The 21,955-nt window shown below is 40.4% G+C and overlaps 1 protein-coding gene across 6 annotated transcripts in view; it reads left to right on the top strand.

The window, feature by feature from the left end:
* LOC147367024 (uncharacterized) overlaps positions 1 to 21,955 on the top strand; it is a 123,464-nt gene that overhangs the window by 859 nt on the left and 100,650 nt on the right. Inside the window, exon 2 of one of the 6 annotated variants that reach the window (XR_015169722.1) lies at positions 10,714 to 10,823. Coding sequence is in view for 1 of the 6 variants with exons in the window: in XM_086415524.1 (XP_086271650.1) it covers positions 19,246 to 19,398 (153 nt within the window). In the remaining 5 variants the exon portion in view is untranslated. Of the gene's footprint in view, positions 1 to 10,713; positions 10,824 to 19,027; positions 19,399 to 19,559; positions 19,861 to 21,955 lie in introns of those variants that run through there. The other 5 variants (XR_015169720.1, XR_015169718.1, XM_086415524.1 and 2 more) reach the window with 5 other exon arrangements.

Below are 21,955 nucleotides of genomic sequence, written 5' to 3'. Positions count from 1 at the left end.
ACAAGACTTTTGGAATTGACAACAAATGGAAAGCTTTTTGCATCTAGATCAACATAACTGTTAATTAGAGCCCCCAAGGGGTTGATGCGTTTAGCAAATGATTGTTTTATGTACATTTTCATTTTCAATGCTTCAATAAGTTGCTTGCTGATAAAAATATAAACTCATTTTCATATTCTCGAAATGGAAGACACTTCTTTAGAGCTCGGTAAATGATTTGAAGCGTGAGTCCAAAGTTGGTGGAGGTGAGAATGTTTTGTGTCTATTAGGTATGACAATAGTCTGGCAAAGGTTTCAAAGACTGTGCTCCATTTGCAAACAAATTTTGCAAATTCCTTTGGAAAAATAACTCCTATGCTGATTACAGCTCTTTCTTATCCAGGACTCCCCAACTAATTTTTTTTAATCCATAAATGCGTTTGTTGCTGCTTTGTTAATTTCTTTCAAAATAGTATATGATTCAGTCTTGCCTTTTTTCTCTTTAGACAGATTGGTGAGGTTTTTAAATTATAGATTTAATAATACTTTTCTATTGTGTACAAGAATTAAACAATTAACTAGCATGTCCTTAGCATTCAAAGTAACATTGCTAGAATTGAGAAATTTCAGAGGGCAATGAAAGATGGGAGTAAGAATAATGTGAATCATTGGAGTGGGATCAGGAGCAGACCCTCTGAAAGTTTCTGTGTCATCTAGCCATCCTTTAGAAATAAGAAAGGATTTTTTTTTTTTTTAATTAAAAAAATTTTTGTCTTGTTTAGTTGCAGCATGCAGGATCTTTAGTTGTGTCATTTGAACTCTTAGTTTCAGCATGTGGGATCTAATTCCCCAACCACAGATTGAACCCTGGCCCCTTGTATTAGGAGCAAGGAGGAGTCTTAGCCACTGCACCACCAGGGAAGTCCCAAGAAAGAATTTTATTAAAAAGAAAGAAAACTTTTAGTCAATAAACAAGATATATTTTTGATAGAAATCTAAAATTCTTAATTTTTAGTTAAATGTTTTAGTCCTCTTTCCCCATCCTTTGCAATTGTAAGAATAGAGAATGGAGAGAATCTATATCCCCCACTTCCCTTTATGATGATTGGGAAATAAATGGTTCCCCAGAACAGTGTTGGAGAAAAAAATTATTCATGACACTTGTCAAAGAATGGTAAGGCCGACTTAACTCAGGACTATTATGATAGGTATAGGGACCACTGCAATGGATCCAACTCAAAGTACAAAAAGGAAAAACGGGAATTTGTAATCTAGCAACAGTACATTGGGATGGGGGAGGTCAGTGAATAGAAATGAGTGAGAGGAAGGAGTAAGGGAGGATTCTGGTTAAACCAGCCCAACGGGATTTTTGCTGAAAGGCAGGCTAGCACAATCAGAGTGTGCGATTATGGTTAAAATGATTTAGGATTTCTTATTAAAACTGGACAACGCAGAGACAATAACAGAAGCCCAAAAGTCAAGGCCTATTTGAGAAGAGAGTGCACAGAAGCCTGACTAGAGTTTGGTCAAGGACAGAATCTTTATCAGTGGACAGAAGTGAACTGGGTCTCGAGAAAATCACAGGGTGCTTCTGGGTCTGTGAAGCGACTCTGTGACCACAGACAGATTATTTTACCTCTGGACACCTGTAAAATGGAAGGTCCACTTTAGATGGTATTCACCTTCTTTCCAGCTTTAACATCTGGAGACTCTGGAAGAGGTTGTTGTTCAGTCTCTCAGTCGTGTCTCATTCTTTGCAACCCCATGGACAGCAGCACTCCAGGCTTCCCTGTCCTTCACTATCTCCCGGAGTTTGCTCAAGCTCATGTCAATTGAGTCAATCATGGCCTCCAACCATCTTATTCTCTGTCACCTCCTTCTCTCCTGCCTTCAATCTTTCCCAGCATCAGGATCTTTACCAATGAGTCAGCTCTTTGCGTCAGGTGGCCAAAGTATTGGAGCTTCAGCTTCAGCATCAGTCTTCCCAATGAATATTCAGGACTAAATCAGTCCCTTTAGGATCAACTGGTTTGATCTCCTTGCCGTCCAAGAGACTCTCAAAAGTCTTCTCTAGCACACCTGGAAAGCATCAATTCTTCAGTGCTTATCTTTCTTTATGGTCCAACTCTCATCCGTACATGACTACTGGAAAAACCATAGCTTTGACTGACCTTTGTTGGCAAAGTGATGTCTTTGCTTTTTAATATGCTGCCTAGGTTTATGATTGGTTTTCTTCCAAGGAGCAAGCGTCTTTTAATCCAAAAGAGGAGAAGGACTCTTATTTGGGCCTCATTTCCTCATAAATAGAAGGACAGATTTAGAACTTGCAGAAAGTTAGAGGTTCAGCCATTAATCCTCTTTGGTGACGCTTTCCCACTTGGAATATTTGCTACTCCTAAGGGTCATCTGGGGCATTCTTCCTGGTCACAGACATCTCTGTCTAGACTTTCCTGCACTATCCACCAGCAAGAAGAGTCTTTCATTTTGCTAAAGCTTAACTGTAGGTCAGTTCAAATTTAAGTATGTAATCTGGCAATGCCTACATCTTTCTTTCTGGAATGAATCAGTCAGTAATTTTCGGGAGAGGAGGGTGAGAAGCACAGTGGGTGGTAAATGCATGTAAGTGGAATCAATAGTTTCACTGACCTCATAACGAGTCTATGAATTGAAAAGATAAAATTCTCTACAGTTCCATTTCTCAATTGAAATTCTGTGGAAGGGCCTGGATTCACTGAGGCTAGAAAAATATACCCATGAAATGAATTTCTGGTAACTGATTCTGACAGAACCAGAGGAATCATGTTTCAAATGCCTTGTTCTTCACAAAGGCCATGACTTCCTCACATGGTTTGTTTCACTGACAAATAGTTGCTCTCCTCAGACAGAGCTGAACCCCTCATGTGTGAGAAGCCACTTGCAATTGGCTTTCTCAGGAGAGCCACTTGGCTACTACACATTTCTCTGAAGGGCCACCTGCCTTTCCCTGAATGGATGCAGGATTCTGCCTCCAAGAGGAGGGGAAATCCATTGTTGTCCTTCCCCCACAGCAGCTCTTCTTGGGCTTTTAACTTAATCAGTCTCCATTTCGAGACCTGAGTTCTCTCTCTTCCTCATTTCCCCATCAGTCCCACAGCAGAACATATTCCTTTTCCAAATATCTCCAACCTTTGATCACTAATCTTCCCATCAGCTGTCAGTGAGAGGTCTATTAAATGTTCCAATCTTGAAATCCTTCTGATGAAGACAAATGAGAATAAAGTTGTTGTGAAATGGCTCCTGGAACATTTATGTCTCTCAATTGCTTTTACTTTCTCTCTGCTCTGAGGCTTAGATTTAGAATGTAGACTGGGTTTCAGTGACAGATGGCAGAGGATAATCTTTCATTTGGTCATAAAGTTACCCGGAGAGGGGCTTGAAAAAAAAGACCTTTCTCTTGGAAAAGTGGTGGCTTCATATTTCCTTGCTTTTGATGAAGTAGAAAAAGCATCTCTTTTCTGATTTTCAAGATAGAGAACATGCCTTTCCTTTTAAGCTAACCCACCCTGCAAAATTCTAAGTTGAGGCTGCCTTCTCCACCCTGTTTTATTTATGCTTTCTGTGAGTGCCTTGCACATTTTAATTAATGATGATTTGACTGCACTAGAGCCCTAAAAATAAATAAGAAAATGGGGCTATTAAAGATAATCCAATAAACAAACCCAAGAAAAGCTATCTTCCACTGTTATTTGTTGATATTTTTACAGGGGACAGAAGATCAAATAAAATGCAGTGCTGAAATTAATTTTCAAGGTTGATAAACAAAGACAAAACATGTGATTTTTAAGATGTCTTTTAAATCTTATACTGGCTAAGAAATCAATGGGCTATAATCAGATGAAGCATTTGTTTTATTCTTTGAGCAAGTTTAGCCAAAGACGGTTGTGATTTAATGAACAAAGAATATGCGTACTAGGTGTTAGAACAAGGCTAAGAGAATGTCACTGAGACCAGTAGCTTCTGACTTTAATCACTAGAAGACAAAGAAGCCCCAAAACACATTATATACTGGACAAGATCCTGGGTATTTTATGATTACCTAATAAAAATGAGAGTTAAGATGGTTCCAAATATGAAAGGAGGCAGATGGTTAGTTCAGATTGAAGGGAATGTTGAAGAATAAAAATCTTAACCTGGGCTGATGCCTGGACATCCAAGTCACAACATGTTCAGGTAAAACTCTTCACATTTGGGCTTCAGGGAAAAGTAAAAGGGCACAAGATCATATGAAGAAGAATGGGCCTCTATGTGGCTTTGAATAATAGTGATGCATATTCTCCTTCAGGTAGCTTCACATGATGGTAATGATTGGAGAATACATGTATGATATATGAAGGGAAACCTGGATTTCATTAGACTCCAGATCAGGGACAAACTATTTTTGCATACATTAATAATCTCTCCTAAACTGCCCTCCTACATTGAAAGTCTAACTCCAGAGAAGCTGATGAGCAAGAATAACCTCTGTCAACTGAAAAAAAAAAATACATAAGCTAAAAGTTGAGAATTATGTTTTATTTGGGATCCTTACTGAGGACTATAGCCCAGAGAATCAGCCTTCCATACCTCTAAACCACTGTTCTAAAGAGGTAAGGGAAGAGCCAGGATATATGGGAGTTTTAGACGGGAAAAAAGCTGTAGTCAAATAAAAAAATATCCCTGCTATCAATAATTATGGGCTTCCCAGATGGCTCAGTGGTAAAGAATCTGCCTGCCAATGCTGGAGATGCGGGTTTGATCCTGGGTCAGGAAGATCCCCTAGAGAAAGAAATGGCTACCCACTCCAGTATCCTTATCTGAAAAATCCCATAGAGAGAGGGGCCTGGGGGGCTACAGTCTATGGGGTCTCTAAGAGCAGTATATTTCTTAGTGACTCAGTTCAGTTCAGTCGCTCAGTCATGTCCGACTCTTTGCGACCCCATGAACCGTGGCACACCAGGGCTCCCTGTCCATCACCAACTCCTGGAGTCCACCCAAACCCATGTCCATTGAGTCAGTGATGCCATCCAACCATCTCATCCTCTTTCGTCCCCTTCTCCTCCTGCTCTCAATCTTTACCAGCATCAGGGTCTTTTCCAATGAGACAGCTCTTCACATCAGGTGGCCAAAGTATTGGAGTTTCAGCTTCAGCATCAGTCCTTCCAGTGAACACCCAGGACTGATTTCCTTTAGGATGGACTGGTTGGATCTCCTTAAAGTCCAAGGGACTCTTAACAGTCTTCTCCAACACCACAGTTCAAAGCATCAGTTCTTCAGTGCTCAGCTTTCTTTATAGTCCAACTCTCACATCCATACATGAAGTGAAGTCGCTCAGTCGTGTCCGACTCTTTGCCACCCCATGGACTGTAGCCTATCAGGCTCCTCTGTCCATGGGATTTTCCAGGCAATAGTACTGGAGTGGATTGCCATTTCCTTCTCCAGGGGATCTTCCCTGGAGACCTGGGATCGAACCCGGGTCTCCGGCATTGTACACAGGCGCTTTACCATCTGAGCCACCAGGGAAGTCCACATCCATACCTGAGCACTGGAAAAACCATAGCCTTGACTAGATGGACCTTTGCTGGCAAAAGAATGTCTCTGCTTTTTAACATACTGTCTAAGTTGGTCATAATTTTCCTTCTAAGGAGTAAGCGTCTTTTAATTTCATGGCTGCAGTCACCATCTGCAGTGATTTTGCAGCCCCAAAAAATAAAGTCAGCAACTGTTTCCCCATCTATTTGCCATGAAGTGATGGGACCAGATGCCATGATCTTAGTTTTCTGAATATTGAGTTTTAAGCCAACTTTTTCACTCTCACCTTTCACTTTCATCAAGAGGCTCTTTAGTTCTTCACTTTCTGCCATAAGAGTGGTGTCATCTGCATATCTGTGGTTACTGATATTTCTCCCAGCAATCTTGATTCCAGCTTGTGCTTCCTCCAGCCCAGTGTTTCTCATGATGTACTCTGCATATAAGTTAAATAAGCAGGGTGACAATATACAGCCTTGACGTACTCCTTTTCCTATTTGGAAACAGTCTTTTATTCCATGTCCAGTTCTAACTGTTGCTTCCTGACCTGCATACAGATTTCTCAAGAGGCAGGTCAGGTGGTCTGGTATTCCCATCTCTTTCAGAATTTTCCACGGTTTATTGTGATCCACACAGTCAAAGGCTTTGGCATAGTTAATATACCTGAAGTAGATGTTTTTCTGGAACTCTCTTGCTTTTTCGATGATCCAGCGGATGTTGGTAATTTTATCTCTGGTTTCTCTGCCTTTTCTGAAACCAGCTTGAACATCTGGAAGTTCACGGTTCATGTATTACTGAAGCCTGGCTCGGAGAATTTTAAGCATTACTTTACTAGCATGTGAGATGAGTGCAATTGTGCGGTAGTTTGAACATTCTTTGGCATTGCCTTTCTTTGGGATTGGAATGAAAACTGACCTTTTCCAGTCCTGTGGCCACTGCTGAGTTTTCCAAATTTGCTGGCATATTGAGTGCAGCACTTTCATAGCATCATCTTTCAGGATTTGAAATAGATCAACTATTCAAGTGGAGGTGAATTCCATTACCTCCACTAGCTTTGTTCATAGTGATGCTTCCTAAGGCCCACTTGACTTCCCTTCCAGGATGTCTGGCTCTAGGTGAGTGATCACACCATCATGATTATTGACTTAACAACAACAATAATTGGTAATTATAGAAACAGACATCTCAGGTTAGTGATTTCAGTATTTTTCTATGTATGGAAAGATGCAAGAATCTGGGCTATTGAAATTACTCTTTTGAAATGCATCTTAACTATCTGGGGTCAGTATCTTGTTTTTCTCCATCCTGAATTCCCCTCAGGGTACATTGTCAGTTGTGGCTGAGATGGCTGATTGCCTTATGGCCATAACATCCCTTGTTTAGTGAATGCCATTTTTTGTCCACATCACTTTGTAAAGAATGAGGGAGTGGAGAAACTGGATTGAGAGAAGGTCAGTGTTGAACCCTGGTTCTGTCACATCCCAAGCCCGTTCTATGACCAAGTAATTGCTTCTCCTGCTCTAAAGAACAGACACTTATCCCAGGCTTGGGGAATATTTGTTGTTGTTCAGTTGCTAAGTCATGTATGACTCCCTGTGACCCCATGGACTGCAGCACTCAAGGCTTCCCTGTCCTTCTCTATCTCCCAGAGTTTGCTCAAACTCAAACTCATGTCCACTGAGTCAATTGACTGGTTGATTGATGCCATCCCAACCATCCCATCCTATGTTGCCCCCTTCTCCTCCTGCCCTCAATCTCTCCCAATATCAGGAGGAAAATTGGAATTATTGTTGAAAAGGACAGGCAATCAAGGTAGCAAAGAATAACAAGAAAGGATTTGGAGGCAGAGGAGATAGGGGCTTTAAAACCTGCAGTATGGGGATTTCTCTAACAGACTATCGTATCCCCAAAGGCTTTCTTGCATGCTTTCTTCCGCTAAGTAGTGTCCCAAGACTGGGGACACTCAACCTCCCATCTAAGTTTCATTGCATAGTTCCCTTTAAGAAAGGAGCTTGTCTTTGTGCTGTGCTTAATCGCTCAGTTGTGTCCGACTCTGCAACCCCATGGGCTGCAGTCTGCCAGGCTCCCCTGTCCATGGGATTCTCCAGGTAAGAATACTGGAGTGGGTTGCCATGCCCTCCTCCAGGGGATCTTCCCAACCCATGGATTGAACCCAGGTCTCCTGCATCACAGGCAGATTCTTTACTGTCTGAGCCATGAGGGAAGCTTGTCTTTGGAGCACAAGAACTCTTTATCTTTTTTTTTTTTTTTGCTTCTAGACAGAAATGAAATGAAGGACAGCTTCTTACTATGTAAAAATAAACGCTACATACTCATCCACACATCCTTCAAATCTTTGTAAATCAGTTTTCTTAGAGAAATTGTTATAAATAGTGATTGACATCTATACTATCATGGATCAATTTTACCATGGGTGAAATTATCTTTTGAGTGCTATCAGAAGAACCTAGTTATCATTCTCCATGCTTCCCTCCACAAAATTTTTTCTTTAAAATCTAGAAATAACTGATTTACAAATTTTGGGGCCCACAACATATTTAACAGTATTTTAGGTGCCAGTGACAAAAATGAAGCAGATAGCAGCACAGACAGAACGTGACACATACACATTTCCCCAAAAATAAATTAGAGGAAGATGATTCTTGAAAGGCAAAAAGGCTGACCCTTGAGTTACTCATGTATAGTATTTACCATGATGTCTGTCCCTTAGTGAATGCCCAATCAATCTGGATTTACAAAAAGGAGTCTTACTTTGTGCCATCCCAGGGAGTATCAGGAGAGTTGTTCTGAGGAGGTGACAATGCTCAGTCATCTCAGATGATACAGAATCAATTAAGATGAAGATTGAGAAAGGACCTCTGTAACTGGCAAGGAGTTGCTTGGTGACCTTGAAGATAATAAGGAATTGTTGAGTTTGGAATCAGATTCCAGTGCACTAAGGAAAAGGATGAAGGCATGAAGGGAATTTTTATAAGAAGGCAAATCAGGGCAGATCAAGGTAAATTTATTTAGGATGGCACAGAATTAAGCAGACTAAGGAAACAGAGTCATTATGCTAACTATATAAAGACATATGGTATTAAATGTTGATGTTGATTGAATGGGCTAATGCATATAGTTCTACTATAATTTCAAGAATACATAAACTCAGGACTTCCAAGGAATCAAAATCTATAGTCTACATTTATGGTTCTGCAATTAATTCCCTTGACAGCCTAGATAATTAATTCACTTTCCCTGGGTCTCAGTCCCTTCAACAAATATTACAAAGTGTATAATATTGTAGTCCATAATGATTAAAATATGTGTATAGTATATATACATATTTTATAAGAAGAAGACAGAAAATGCTTTGAAAGTGAGAGTAGTAGAAGACAGTGGTAAAGAAGTGCTAAGTGTTAATAGCAAAATGAGTGTTGCAATGACTGCTACTATGTGCTCCTCTCTAATGATGATATTATATATACAAATTTCAAATGCTAGGGCTATGGGACCTAGTTTATGCAGGTCTAGGAAAACATTGGTATTCTTACCAACGTGTCATCTTTGAAGCAAAGGAGTAATTTTAGGAATAAAACATTCACAGAAGTATCAAAATAATACCTGTAATGCCTCAATAATTAGTGAAATTACCTTGAGATAATGAATGCTTCTAGGAGGCAGCAGGAGTGAGGGATGAGAGGAACTGATGAAAATGCCCTAACTAAATTTTCCTATAATGGAGTTATGATATAATCTGTATTAGTTGGGTTAGGATACAAGTTAAAGATCCTAATTTGGTTCATGTAAAATCTCTCTGAAAGCATCTTTTATTTTGTAATTATTTTTTAAAAGAGTTTTGTGTCAGCTCTGAGCATTCTCATTGTTATTCTTTCCAGCTTATTTTTAACCTTCAGGTAGCTACTCAAAAGCTAATGAAGTAGCAGAGTTATACCTAGTAAAAGAGAAATTGAGAACCAGTGGTAGGGGATGGTGAAAGGAAAGGCAGTGAGTTAAGATACCCTTCTCCTTCCCTGGTGGCTCAGACGGTAAAGAATCTGCCTGCAACGCAGGAGAGCCAGATTCAATCCCTGGTTGGGAAGATCCCCTGGAGAAGGGAATGGCTACTCACTCCAATGTTTTTGCCTGGAGAATTCCATGGACCGAGGAGCCTGGAGGGCTGCAGGCCATGGGGTCACAAAGAGTCAGACACAACTGAGAGACTGATACTTTCACTTTACACTTTTCACTTTACTCTTTCCAGGGCTCCAACATAAACAATTTAATCATCAACACTCTGACAATACTGAGTGCTTTCACATGCCAGCATTTTACATGACTCTTACCTATGAAATAGGTACTATCATTGTCCCCACTTCTCAGATGAAAAAAATTAAACTTGAGGTCAGTTGGCCCGGATCACACAGCTGGTGTGTGGTGTGTACCAGCATAGTACTCAAATGTAGACTCAGCTATACTAGTGCTTTTAAACGTTGTGCTGTCTGGCTTTCTAGTGAATCCTAACTGGATCACTGTTATCACTGGAGTCGGAGCACAGACTTGTCCTACAGCAGGTCTCAACCTCAACTGGGCATTTTGCTCCCCTTGACTCACCTAGCAACAACCTGATGTTTCCATTGTTGGCATCTTCCCAGTGCTACCTGGAGTTGTGTTTCCTCGTACTTATTTTAAGGAAACTAGAAGCTAAGATTCTGAAATGCATTCAAATAGAGCTGCTTAGGGAAACAGACTCTGTGAAGGCCATACATTAAAAAAAGCAATCAGATCCTAGGAACCAGTTTTTCACCCTGAAAATCAGAGAGAGGAGGGAAGGAAAGACAGAGACACAGAGAGCTCTATTGTCTTGGCCAAGCAGCAGACTATCCTAACATTGCTTATCAAGAATGAGCTTCTGGGCTTTATGTAAATTCTAAAAGTTTTTCTTGAAATTTGGTGGATAATTAGGCAGTTATTTTATATAATCTTTGCCAAGAAAAAAATTCTATGTAAAAAATAAAATACATTTTATGTTATTGGAATTATCTCATGTTTCTTTTCACTGGCGAGATAATAGAGAATTATGTAATGCAAAAAAGAAAAAAATGTGTTCCTGGAATAGTACAAATCCAGTTTCAGGGATTTCATCCCACAAAGGAGACCATTAACCAACATTTCCCCCATCTTTTCTAGGATATGTGAAAAATCAGAAGAAGAATTCAGAAGACTCTCCAGATGACAGTGATTAAGAGAGACTCTAAAGTCAGATCAGCTGAGTTTAATTTGGTTCCATCATTTATCAGGTGAGTGGATCTTTATGTATGTATGTTATGTTTACATATGTTACTCAACTTCTCTGGATGTCAGTTTTCTCATCTCTAAAAGGGATAAGTGAAGTTGCTCAGTCATGTCTGACTCTTTGCGATCCCATGGACTATAGCCTACCAGGCTCCTCCATCCATGGAATTTTCCAGGCAAGAGTACTGGAGTGGGTTGCCACTTCCTTCTCCAGGGGATCTTCCTGACCCAGGGATCGAACCCAGGTCTCCCGCATTGCAGGCAGACACTTTACTGTCTGAGCCACCAGGGAAACCTGTACAAGGGACAAGAATAATCCAAATTCATAAGATAGCTGTGAATATTTAATATAATAACCTGTGTAAAGCCACACATAAGAAATGCTAAATAAATATTAGCTATTACTAGTGTAACACTTAACTTGGAGCTTGTATTAGCTTCTGAGCTTTCTCATAGCAGTTAAACAAACTGCTGCTGCTGCTGCTTCTAAGTCGCTTCAGTCATGTCTGACTCTGTGCGACCCCATAGATGGCAGCCCACCAGGCTCCCCCGGCCCTGGGATTCTCCAGGCAAGAACACTGGAGTGGGTTGCCATTTCCTTCTCCAATGCACGAGAGTGAAAAGTGCAAGTGAAGTCGCGACTCTTCGCGACCCCATGGACTGCAGCCTACCAAGCTCCTCCATCCATGGGAGTCTCCAGGCAAGAGTACTGGGGTGGGCTGCCATTGCCTTCTCCGAATTAAACAAACTGGGTGGCTTAAAGCAACAGAAATGTAGTTTCTCACGTTTCCGGAGACAGAAGACCAAAATCAAGGTGTCAGGCAGGGCTGCACTCCCTTGTGGGGGCTCAAAGGGAGATGGCTTTCTTGCCTCTTCAGGCTTCCAGTGGTTATGGGCAATCTTTGTGTCTCCATCACTCCCGTCTCTGCCTCATTCTCAGTGACCCTCTCTTCTGCGTGTCTTCTCTTTGTCTCTTGTAAAGATACTTGTCATTGGATTTCAGATCCATTTGGGTAATTCAGGATAATCTCTTCTCAAGATCCTTAATTTAATTGCATGTGCAAATATTTTTTTCCATATAAAGTCACATTCACAGTATCCAGGTATTAGAAGGTGAGCACAATTTTTTAAGGGCCACCATTCAACCCTCCATAGGTGTTAAGCATGTTTTTTAACTTCTCTTTTCAACTGTATTTGTATTCTACTCTTAACTATTTCCTAAATGCTAATAATCCTGGCCTCCGCATTTCCCATCCCCACACCTCACACCACCTTTCCCCAACCCCAATCTACCCCCCACCCCCACCCTACCCCCCACCCCCACCCAGCCATGCCATGCCACTTGTGACATCTTAGTGCCCCAAACAAGGATCAGACCTGTTCTCCCTGCAGTGGAAGTGTGGAGTCCTAACCACTGTACCCCCAGGGGACCTCCTCATTGCTATCAGAGGGGTATAGATGAAGGCATTTAAGAGTATAAGCAGTTGCTTTGTAAGGGAGAGAGTAATCAAACCAGGTTATGAGTGCAATATGGAAGTGTATGGATGAGAAAACAACATTCCAAGTAGAAGCAGCAGCAGGAACAGTGGAATAGAATAGTATACATATTTACAATAGCAAATGGCTTTTGCTTAGAATAAAAGTCTACAAACCCAACCATCCTACCATCTGTTTTTGTATGGCCTCCAATCGGCGGCAGGGGGTGGGGAGGCGTACAGGTTATATTTTTAAATCATTGGGGAAAAAACTGCAAAGGTTGAAGAAGAACTTGCAGCATGTAAAAATCACATAAATTTCCAATTTCAGGGTCCATAACTAAAGTTTTATTGAAATACAGCTACACTCATTCATTTATGTATTGTCTATGGCTTCTTTTGTACTACAATGACAGAGCTGAGTAGTTGTGACAGAGACCTTAACAGCTAAAGACCTGAAATATTTACTATCTGACTCTTTACAGAAAAAGCTTGTAGACGTGTGCTTTAGCAGAAGTGTAAAGGGCCTAAAGGCAAATAGTGAAAGAAGAAGACCTGGTGGTTTGCTTATGCCTGTTCAGTCCTTTGTAATAGCCCATGTTTTTCACTTTGCATAGTCTTTTTCTGCCCATTTAAATATACTGTTCTAAATCTTATTCTTTCAAGGCTTTGTGTAGTTATTTGCAAAATTGCCTGAGAGGTAAGTTTGCAATCCTCTTTAAACTGTTCAGTTCAGTTCAGTTCAGTCGCTCAGTCGTGTCTGACTCTTTGCGACCCCATGAATCGCAGCACGCCAGACTTCCCTGTCCATCACCAACTCCTGGAGTTCACTCAAACTCACGTCTATCGAGTCGGTGATGCCATCCAGCCATCTCATCTTCTGTCGTCCCCTTTTCCTCCTGCCCCCAATCCCTCTCAGCATCAGAGTCTTTTCCAATGAGTCAACTCTTCGCATGAGGTGGCCAAAGTACTGGAGTTTCAGCTTTAGCATCATTCCTTCCAAAGAACACCCAGGGCTGATCTCCTTCAGAATGGACTGGTTGGATCTCCTTGCAGTCCAAGGGACTCTCAAGAGTCTTCTCCAACACCACAGTTCAAAAGCATCAATTCTTCGGTGCTCAGCCTTCTTCACAGTCCAACTCTCACATCCATACATGACCACAGGAAAAACCATAGCCTCGACTAGATGGACCTTTGCTGGCGAAGTAACGTCTCTGCTTTTGGATATGCCATCTAGGTTGGTCATAACTTTCCTTCCAAGGAGTAAGCGTCTTTTAATTTCATGGCTGCAGTCACCTTCTGCAGTGAAACTGTGGTCGAAACAAATAACAGTTTAATGTATAATTTATTATATTGTACCTGGTAGGTAACATACTTTGAATTTAGGAGAACCCAAGTCACAGAATTGCCCCCTTGGCAGACTGGTGGGACAGAGATACTTGCAGAGTATCTTCAACTCTTCAAAGGTTGCCTTTCTTCAACCCTCTTGATGCACCATATAGGCAGCCAATTCTTCTACCAATTGAAGCCAAATTTATTTGGTTGTTAGTTTTATTTCCAATTGGTTAAGGTAATAGCGAGACACATGCTGCTAAATTGCACCTTGGGGGAGGGAAAAATGGCAAGAATTACCATGCAATAATTGCCAATCATTGAGTGTTGAGTCTCTGTGCCTTGGGTAACAATCATTAAGATGGAGAATTTTCCATGAAGGAGAAAACAGCCTCCCGAGATTAGAAATGCTGGAAGAAATATTCTCAAACTTTATCACAGGGAAGACTTTCAAGGGAAGTCTGTTAATATTCAGATTCTCTAATCTCTCTCCCAGATAATCTGTGGGTCTTCAGTGGAACTCAGGACTCTGTAGTAAAGATTTAAAGGAAAAAAAGAAGGGGCCAAACTGCATCCCACAAAGGAATTTTTATATTTTGTTCTTCACTTTCCTACAATTCCCTAATTTGTTATGCTTACATGTATGTTCTTATATATAGCAAGAATAAAATAGGAATGGGCATCATTGTGAAAAACTTTCCTACTCTCTCACCTTGCTTAGCTAGTTTATTTGTTTAAATATAAATTGGTTCCTAATCTAAGTAAAAAATAACTTTACCCAAAGAAGGGCTGGTTTTTGAAGGCGGTTTTATATATATGATGGAATGTTATTCAGCCTTAAAAAGGGGAAATTCTGCCATCTGTGAGAGCAGAGATAAACCTTGAGAACATTCTGCTAAGTGAAATAAGCCAGTCACAGAAGAAAGCAGTGAACTCTCTCCTCAGTTAAAGAGGTGCTTGCTCTCCCAGTCATAGTATTCTACTTTAGATTCAAATTGCACGGGGGAAGTCTGTTTAACTTAATCACGAGTTCTCCCTAGGCTAACCAACCATGGCCAGGGGTGTTCTATTCTGTTTGTAAACAGACTTTGAAGATAGGATTCATGTCTATTTCGTTCTTGAATTTTCTGAAGTACTTGCTCTAGTGCCTTGCACATAGCACATATACAAATATTGGTTGAATGAATAACAGAATGAAACACCAACTCTTCAGGGCTTATCTTGACCTTTGTCTCTTATTTTGTAATTATAGCATGTGGTTGTGTTGTTTCTGTGGTAGATTTAACCTAAGAATTATGTGGAAAAGCCTTTTTTAAAAAGTTAAAGTTCAGGTTCAGAAATATGCTATTATTAAACTAATTTTCAGAGGTTTCCTCTTTATAGTAAAAAATGAACTGAGAGTGTTCAGAAGGAACCAGACTATAATTTAAACCCAGATATACATAGTGCATTAAGTAAATCAACAAAGAAATGAATAAAATTCATAGTTTATCAGTTTGGGCTCACTAATATACTTTTATTCAACCTAGTAAATATTCTCAGTTTTCTTGAATTACAGCAAACCACAGCCCACAGGTTAAAGCTGGCCCACTGCTTGTTTTGCAAATAACATTTCATTGGAACACAACAATGCTCTTCTCCTTACTGCTTTGTCATAGCTGCTTTGGTGCTACGATGGCAGAGCTGAGTACTTAACAACAGCAATCCTGTGGCCGGCAGCGCTAAAATGTTTACTATCTAGCTTTTTACAGAAATATTTGCTGACTCCTGATTTGGACTCTACAAGTCTCTTTATTGGCAATGTACACTAACCTTAACAAAAAAGCTCAAGAGCCTACCCCTTACCCTCTTTTCTCACTCCAAGAGGAGAGGATTGTGAACTGAATCAAAGACAGGTGAAGGGCACTCAGATTATAGTGGGGCTTTGTTGGGAGGTGAAAGGAGCCAAATTCTTTTCCTATTCATGATTTATGCTGTCCTGTCTCATAGTGTCTTTGGAGATAGATTGCAGAAACAAAGTGGAACCACAGTGGGTACTGGGAAAGCATCCTGCAGTTGTTGAGAGCAGATTTAGGTTTACATTTCCAGAGAGAAAAGTCAAAGCAGGGTGTATGAAGCTGACCCAGACAGGCATTGGAGCAGGGCTGGGAATAGTGAGCCTAAACTCAGCGAAACCATCCTGTCATTCTTTAGCTCTGTTCCATTATGGGCAATGTTAAAATATTACAAAGCTTCCTTCTCACAGTGAACAGAAATTCTCTTCACTGGTATTGATCCATTCTTCTAGAACTTTCTTTGTGTTGTGGGCTGAACTGTCACCCCACCTCCCCAAATTCACATGTTGAAGTCCTAATCTTCAGGACCTCAGAACATGGTATCTTCCTTGAAAACAGGGTCTTTAAAGAGGTAATTAAATTAAAATGAGGTTATTAGAGTGACCCTAATCCAATCTGTCTGATGTCCTTAGAAGAGGAAACTGGAACACAGACACACACAGAGGAAAGGCCATAGGAACACACAATACCATCCATAAGTCCAGGAGAGAGCCTTCAGTTAGCCCTGCTAACTCCCTGATCTTGAACTTTTATCCTTGGAAACTGTGAGAAATTAAATTTATATCATTTAAGCCACCTGATCTGTGGTACTAGCACATGAATATGCCATGTATCGGCCTTCATATATGAGTAGACAGCTATCATCTCTTCTGTTCATCTGTTAAATATCTCTTCTCTCACATAGTTTAGTTTGCTGACTGGATACCATCTCCAGTATATATTATCTTTTAAATATATATTTCTCCAAAGGTTTCTATCCATTGGTTCAACAGTTCTACCTCCAGGAATCTTCCATTTTAAGGAAATCATTCTACAGTAGTGCAACGCTTTATGCACAAAGATTTGCACCCCAGTGCTGCATTTTATTTTCAACTTAGAAAAATGGTCTATATATCTATACTACTTTATTTATTTTACAAACAAAAATTAACCCCAAGTGCATGTCTGGTGAAGTTTTCAAAAATATGAAAATTTGTAAGTAAAAATTTCCTCTTGCACTCTCCAGAGATAACTATAAACTTCACATATGATTATAAACAATATACTCATACATATTTTTAAACAGAAATGGGGAGACTTGTACATAATATTAGAATTTTTTCCCTTATGATAGCAGGGAGATCTCCCTACAGTTATTGAATTCCTCATTGTTCCTTCCATCACTGCTTTCATAACTCCTGCCCAGCTTTAAAGAGTCTGGTTGTCATCTTCGTCTTCTTCCCTAGTGTTAAGTGTCCTTTCTCTAGGCTCTAAACCATAGTTAAGAATAATGGGGAAAAAAAAAAAAAGAATAATGGCTCTAGAGTCAAACTGCCTGGGTTTGAACCTATTGTTTTCATTTTGTATGGTTGCTATAACAAGTTATTACAAACTCACTCTGGGGATTAACAGGTGGACATCTTTAACGAGCTATTATTCTATCAATACCTAGAAATACCACCTTGTTAGCAAGATGTGCCTCAGTCTCTGACAACTATTGAAATAGTAGAGAGATTGTCCCTACTCATGAGGTTGCTAAGAGAATTCAGTGAGTTAATTCATGTGAATAGTGCCTGGAACGAAGTATATGCTCAGTACCGTTAGCTATCATAAGCATATAGTTATCTATGTGTCTTATTTGCCGAGTTACTAGACTGCTAGTTCCTTGAAGGAAAGAACAGTGTTGCATATTATGTGCTCAATAAATGTTTCTTAAACTGAATTGCTCCACCTAAAAGACTATTACGTAGCCAATAAAATAATAGAAAATTTGAAATGTTATGAAAAATATCATATCTTGTTGTCTTGCTGCTGCTGCGAAGTCACTTCAGTCGTGTCTGACTCTGTGCAACCCCATAGACAGCAGCCCACCAGGCTCCCCTGTCCCTGGGATTCTCCAGGCAAGAATACTGGAGTGGGGTGCCATTGCTTTCTCCGATTTTATTGTCCTATTAAGTGACAAAAGCAAAATAAAATATGCATAGACAATCACAGCTGTTTTAAATGTGCAGAACTAAAAATTATGCATAAAAATAGACTGGAAGTATGCCTACATGTTAACAGTTGGTGGTCTAGGAATGATGGAATGATGGGTAATTTTTTTATTCCTATTTTTACTTTCAGACTTTCTCTATTGAGATTTAAGGTGTACAAATAATTTATATCTGATTTACACACACACACACACACACACACACACACCTCTTGCTTGTTAAACATTAGAGGTGATGTTATATAGAGCCAGAACTCAGGTTTTGAGTTATTAATATTACCTAGGTTAGTGACAGTTCTGGTTCATCATTTAGGAGCCCTGAGTGCAGGGAAGCAAGCTGCTGTTGCCAATGTTGTTATCATTGTAATTGTGTTTCTGCTTCAATGTCCTCACCTGAGAGTCAAGGTGAACGACCCTCCACCCAGAGGGCTATAGTGGTTCCAGTGGGATAATGCATGTAAACTCCTAGCATGTCATATGACACACAACAGGCCCAGAATAAATGTCAGCTACCCTTCTCGGGGTTCTTATTCCTGAGAGAATGATGCTGATCTGATCAGACACTTCAAGTTTTAAGGAGACATTTGTTCAGATGAAGGAAAGAAGAGAAAATAGAGAATAACACCAGCTTGATGAATCTCAGGATCTATAAGGCTTGTTTAAACCCCTCGCGTGTAAAGATGTGCCAAATCTGATTCTACAAGAATGTTTTTCAAGTATTCTGTTTTTAGCAACAGAACTCCCTACCTCCCTCCCCAAATCTCATGCAGATTCCTCTAGATTTAAAACAGATCAAAACCGCTGCTCTGGTAAAACAGAGGTCAGGTCACTCATCTGAGCTCCACATTACTCTTACAGAGCTGAGGCTTCTCAGAGAATAATGTGGAAAATGCTCTTCCAACATAAATGTAACTGGTTCACAAACTGTAACTTGGCCAGCCTCTTCTGGGAGAGGGGGCATAGTGTCCTTGGCTCTCTATTGTGGTTTGCAGGGCAGCAAGGGGCAGAGGGATCATGAGCAACAGCTGTCTCCAGGCTCTTGAACTACTTGGCAGGGCATTTGTGCATGTCTCAAGCCTGTTCCTTAGGAGCTGTGCCCTTATTTGAGCCAGAACTACACAAAGGCATTGTCCTCAAACACTGGGTCTCCTCTTTCTTGACTGGCCCTGTTTACCCATTCATCAGCAGGTGGTGGCTGGAACATTCCCCTTTGATTTTGTGGCTCAGGAGCGGCAAGCTAAGACCTAAGCTGAATAAACATAGTATCATTTGGCACTGGCAAGATTCCTGGTAGTCCGGGTCAGGAGAGGTTTAAGGAGGATTAGGTTTAGATTAGAAAAGGGGTTGAGGTATTTTTTTTCCCTTTGGTTTCTCTTAAGTGCCTTAGGGTTTTGTAAGAGGAAAGTGGGCTGACAGCCTGGACTCAGTTGCTCCAGAGATAAAAGTGGTGAGCTCAGTGTTCTTTTCTGGACCATCAGGAGGGTATGTTCTCCTGAACATGGTTTTTCCCATGAGACTCATGAGTTCCTGGGAATCTGCTGAAAGCTCTAAACCTTTTCTCTAGAAAACTGGGGGCATCTGTGCACAAGCACGCATGGGCAGGTACACAAGGGCACGCCCACACCTGCTTGCGCGTGCGCATACATCTGATTTGACTTACTCGCAGGCGTTCCTGAAATTCACCAGCCAGAAAATTTTCAAGAGCCTACACAACTCAGTTTTCAGAGAGACCTCACCCTTCCCAGAGGTGAGCTAGAGGAGGGTGGGGATGGTTGTTCTCCATAGAGTGGCTCCTGAGTGACCACTGGCCGTGCTGCCTGGCCCTTGCTGTCACGACGCCAGGTTCCTTTGGCAGGCTGGCCCTGGAGGCTGGCCGGGGGCTCTGGCACTTGCTCTTGTTTATAGCACCAAGTCTTGCTCCACTCCCTGGCGACGGCTTGCAAACCAAAGCTGTTTCATTTCCCCCAAAGAGGTTAGTGGGTAGTGGAGGAGGGGAACAACACCAAGGTAAACATCTTTGGAAAGCACACTTTCTCCTTAGATTCCCTGGAAGACTGTCCTTCCACCCCAGTGTCTGCCAGCTCCGGCTTTGCTTCTGGGGCAATTGTGGCTGGCTCTGCCCTCCAGGGAAAGAAACTGATGACTGCATTTTTCCTCCTTGTTCTTCTTCTCTGTGGTGTCCTCCCTACCATCATCGTTTATTTAAAGGGTGAGCCTAACGCGTTTTTTTCTCAAACAGATGGATGTTCCCACTTAAAATTAAACACGGGAGTGCCTAGGCTGCTGTTTACTTGTGTAACAATGACCAAGTCTCTCAACCTGTCTGAGCCCTAGTTTTCTCCTGAGATTAAAACAGTATCTGCAGTATGGGGTGGTCAGGAAAAATCAACATTGGGCAAGTTGTTAGCAGTTCTCTCATTCTATAAGTGTATATTGGGGAATGGTTTACCATTTTATTATAAGCACATTCTTATTCTCCAACGGAACATGATTTTCTCTCTAGAAACATCTCTGGAACCTTAAATAGAAGCAAAAAGCTTTCTCCAACTTGGCATAGGGAATTTCTATTTGCCACCTCTAGGGTGAGCAGCTACTCAGGTGGTGTCAATTTTAGGGACTGTTGAAAATTCTAAGGGCTTCCCTGATAGCTCAGTTGGCAAAGAATCTGCCTGCAATGCAGGAGACCCTGAACCCAATAGTACTCTTAGCATGAAGGTAAGGGAACTTGGTGGTCCAATCTAGTCTACTGTGTAATAAGCATATTTTAAAACATTCAAATTCTGTTTTTAATTATTATACCACTATACACACACACACACACCATTATATATGGTGGAGAAGACCAAACTGGTTTCTACAATAATTAACATTCATTTGCACACTTTCCATGTCCTGGTAAATGTCTTAAGCATTTTACCTAGTTTAATCCTTTCAGTAACAGTCCAAAAAGGTCCTATTATTATCATTTTATAAATGGAAACAGAGACTCAGAGAGGTTAAGTAAGTGGTCCAGGGTCACAGAGCTTGTACGTATCAGAGCTGCTGGTAAATCTTCAGCCTCCTTCTGCTTTGATCTCTCCAAATTTTTATGAGAATGTGTTGCTTCTCTTTACACTCGCTAAAATAATAATTTTCGGTTGAGAAGTTCATTCTTGCTCGCTTTGATCGGCCTGAGAGTCCCCTCCTAGCAAGAATCTCAGATGGCTTAACATTGTCCAGAGCTTCAGATTTATTTAATGCAGCCTTCACATTGTTTGTAAAGCTGCTGGATAATTTATTTTTTAACCTCCATGCTGAAGAAAATTATGTAAGTGCTCACATGCTTCAGTGCTCATCAGTGAGGGAGGAAGAAGTAATAGTGTCTGTTTACATCATACAGAATGTTTGCTACTAAACATAAGAAATCGTGAAACCCAAACACAGACTCACATGGTGGAGCTTATGTTGGGTTGGCCAAAAGTTTGTTCAGATTTTTGCATACGAGCTTACAGAAAAACCTAAATGAACTTTTTGGCCAACCCCAGAAAGTACACCATGCTCTCCAGCTTATCCTCTCATTTTTATTGATCATGAGCAAGTTTTGGATATGAACTAAACTTCTTTATGTGATTATTTTTCCTGATTATAAAAGTGATGTAACCTCAATAAAAAGTAGGGGAAACCAAAACATAAATAAATAAATAAATAAAAGTGATATATGTCCATGGAAGGAAATTCAGAAAATACGGAAGAATACAGAGAAGCCAATAAAATAGAGCTAAATTTCTTAGTATGTGATCTGGGCCTGGAATCAAAGCTCTTTTGGGTTTAGAAAGTACCTGTTCAGTAATTTTTGTGATGAACTACAAAGAAAAACCCTTTGATTCTAGTGCAATTTTAGGGTATTTTACCATAAGTCATTTTAAAGCAATCAAATGAGAAAAAATAAAATTTTCCTGTTCCTCATTGTTACAGATGAGTCTCTAGAGAGTTTTTGAATGGGGTGGGGGTGGGGGGAGAGGTTAGCTTTTCATATCCCCAAATGCTTTGTATTATTTGGCAAACTAGATTCTTGCTTTCTTTAAACTTCCAAAGTGATCTGGAATCTTGAGTTTCCAAAACTGTGAGTTAAAAAGATTTAACTAAAAGTGTGATTTCCTGCTCCCCATTTTCCTTCCTATCTATAGAAAATTAAAGTACTGTTAAAAAGAAAATTTACAAAAATCAAGTTTTCCATAATCACATTTGAATATTTGCAATACTTAATATTTACATCTCACCTGAATATGACTCAAAGAATGAGTTATCCCACATGTATTTCTCAC

Source organism: Bos grunniens, chromosome 8 (assembly GCF_055505025.1).
Source record: "Bos grunniens cultivar Pamir isolate PY7600 chromosome 8, Bosgru_T2T1.0, whole genome shotgun sequence".
Taxonomy (NCBI): Eukaryota; Metazoa; Chordata; class Mammalia; order Artiodactyla; family Bovidae; genus Bos; species Bos grunniens.
This window is presented reverse-complemented; position numbering and strand designations above follow the sequence as displayed.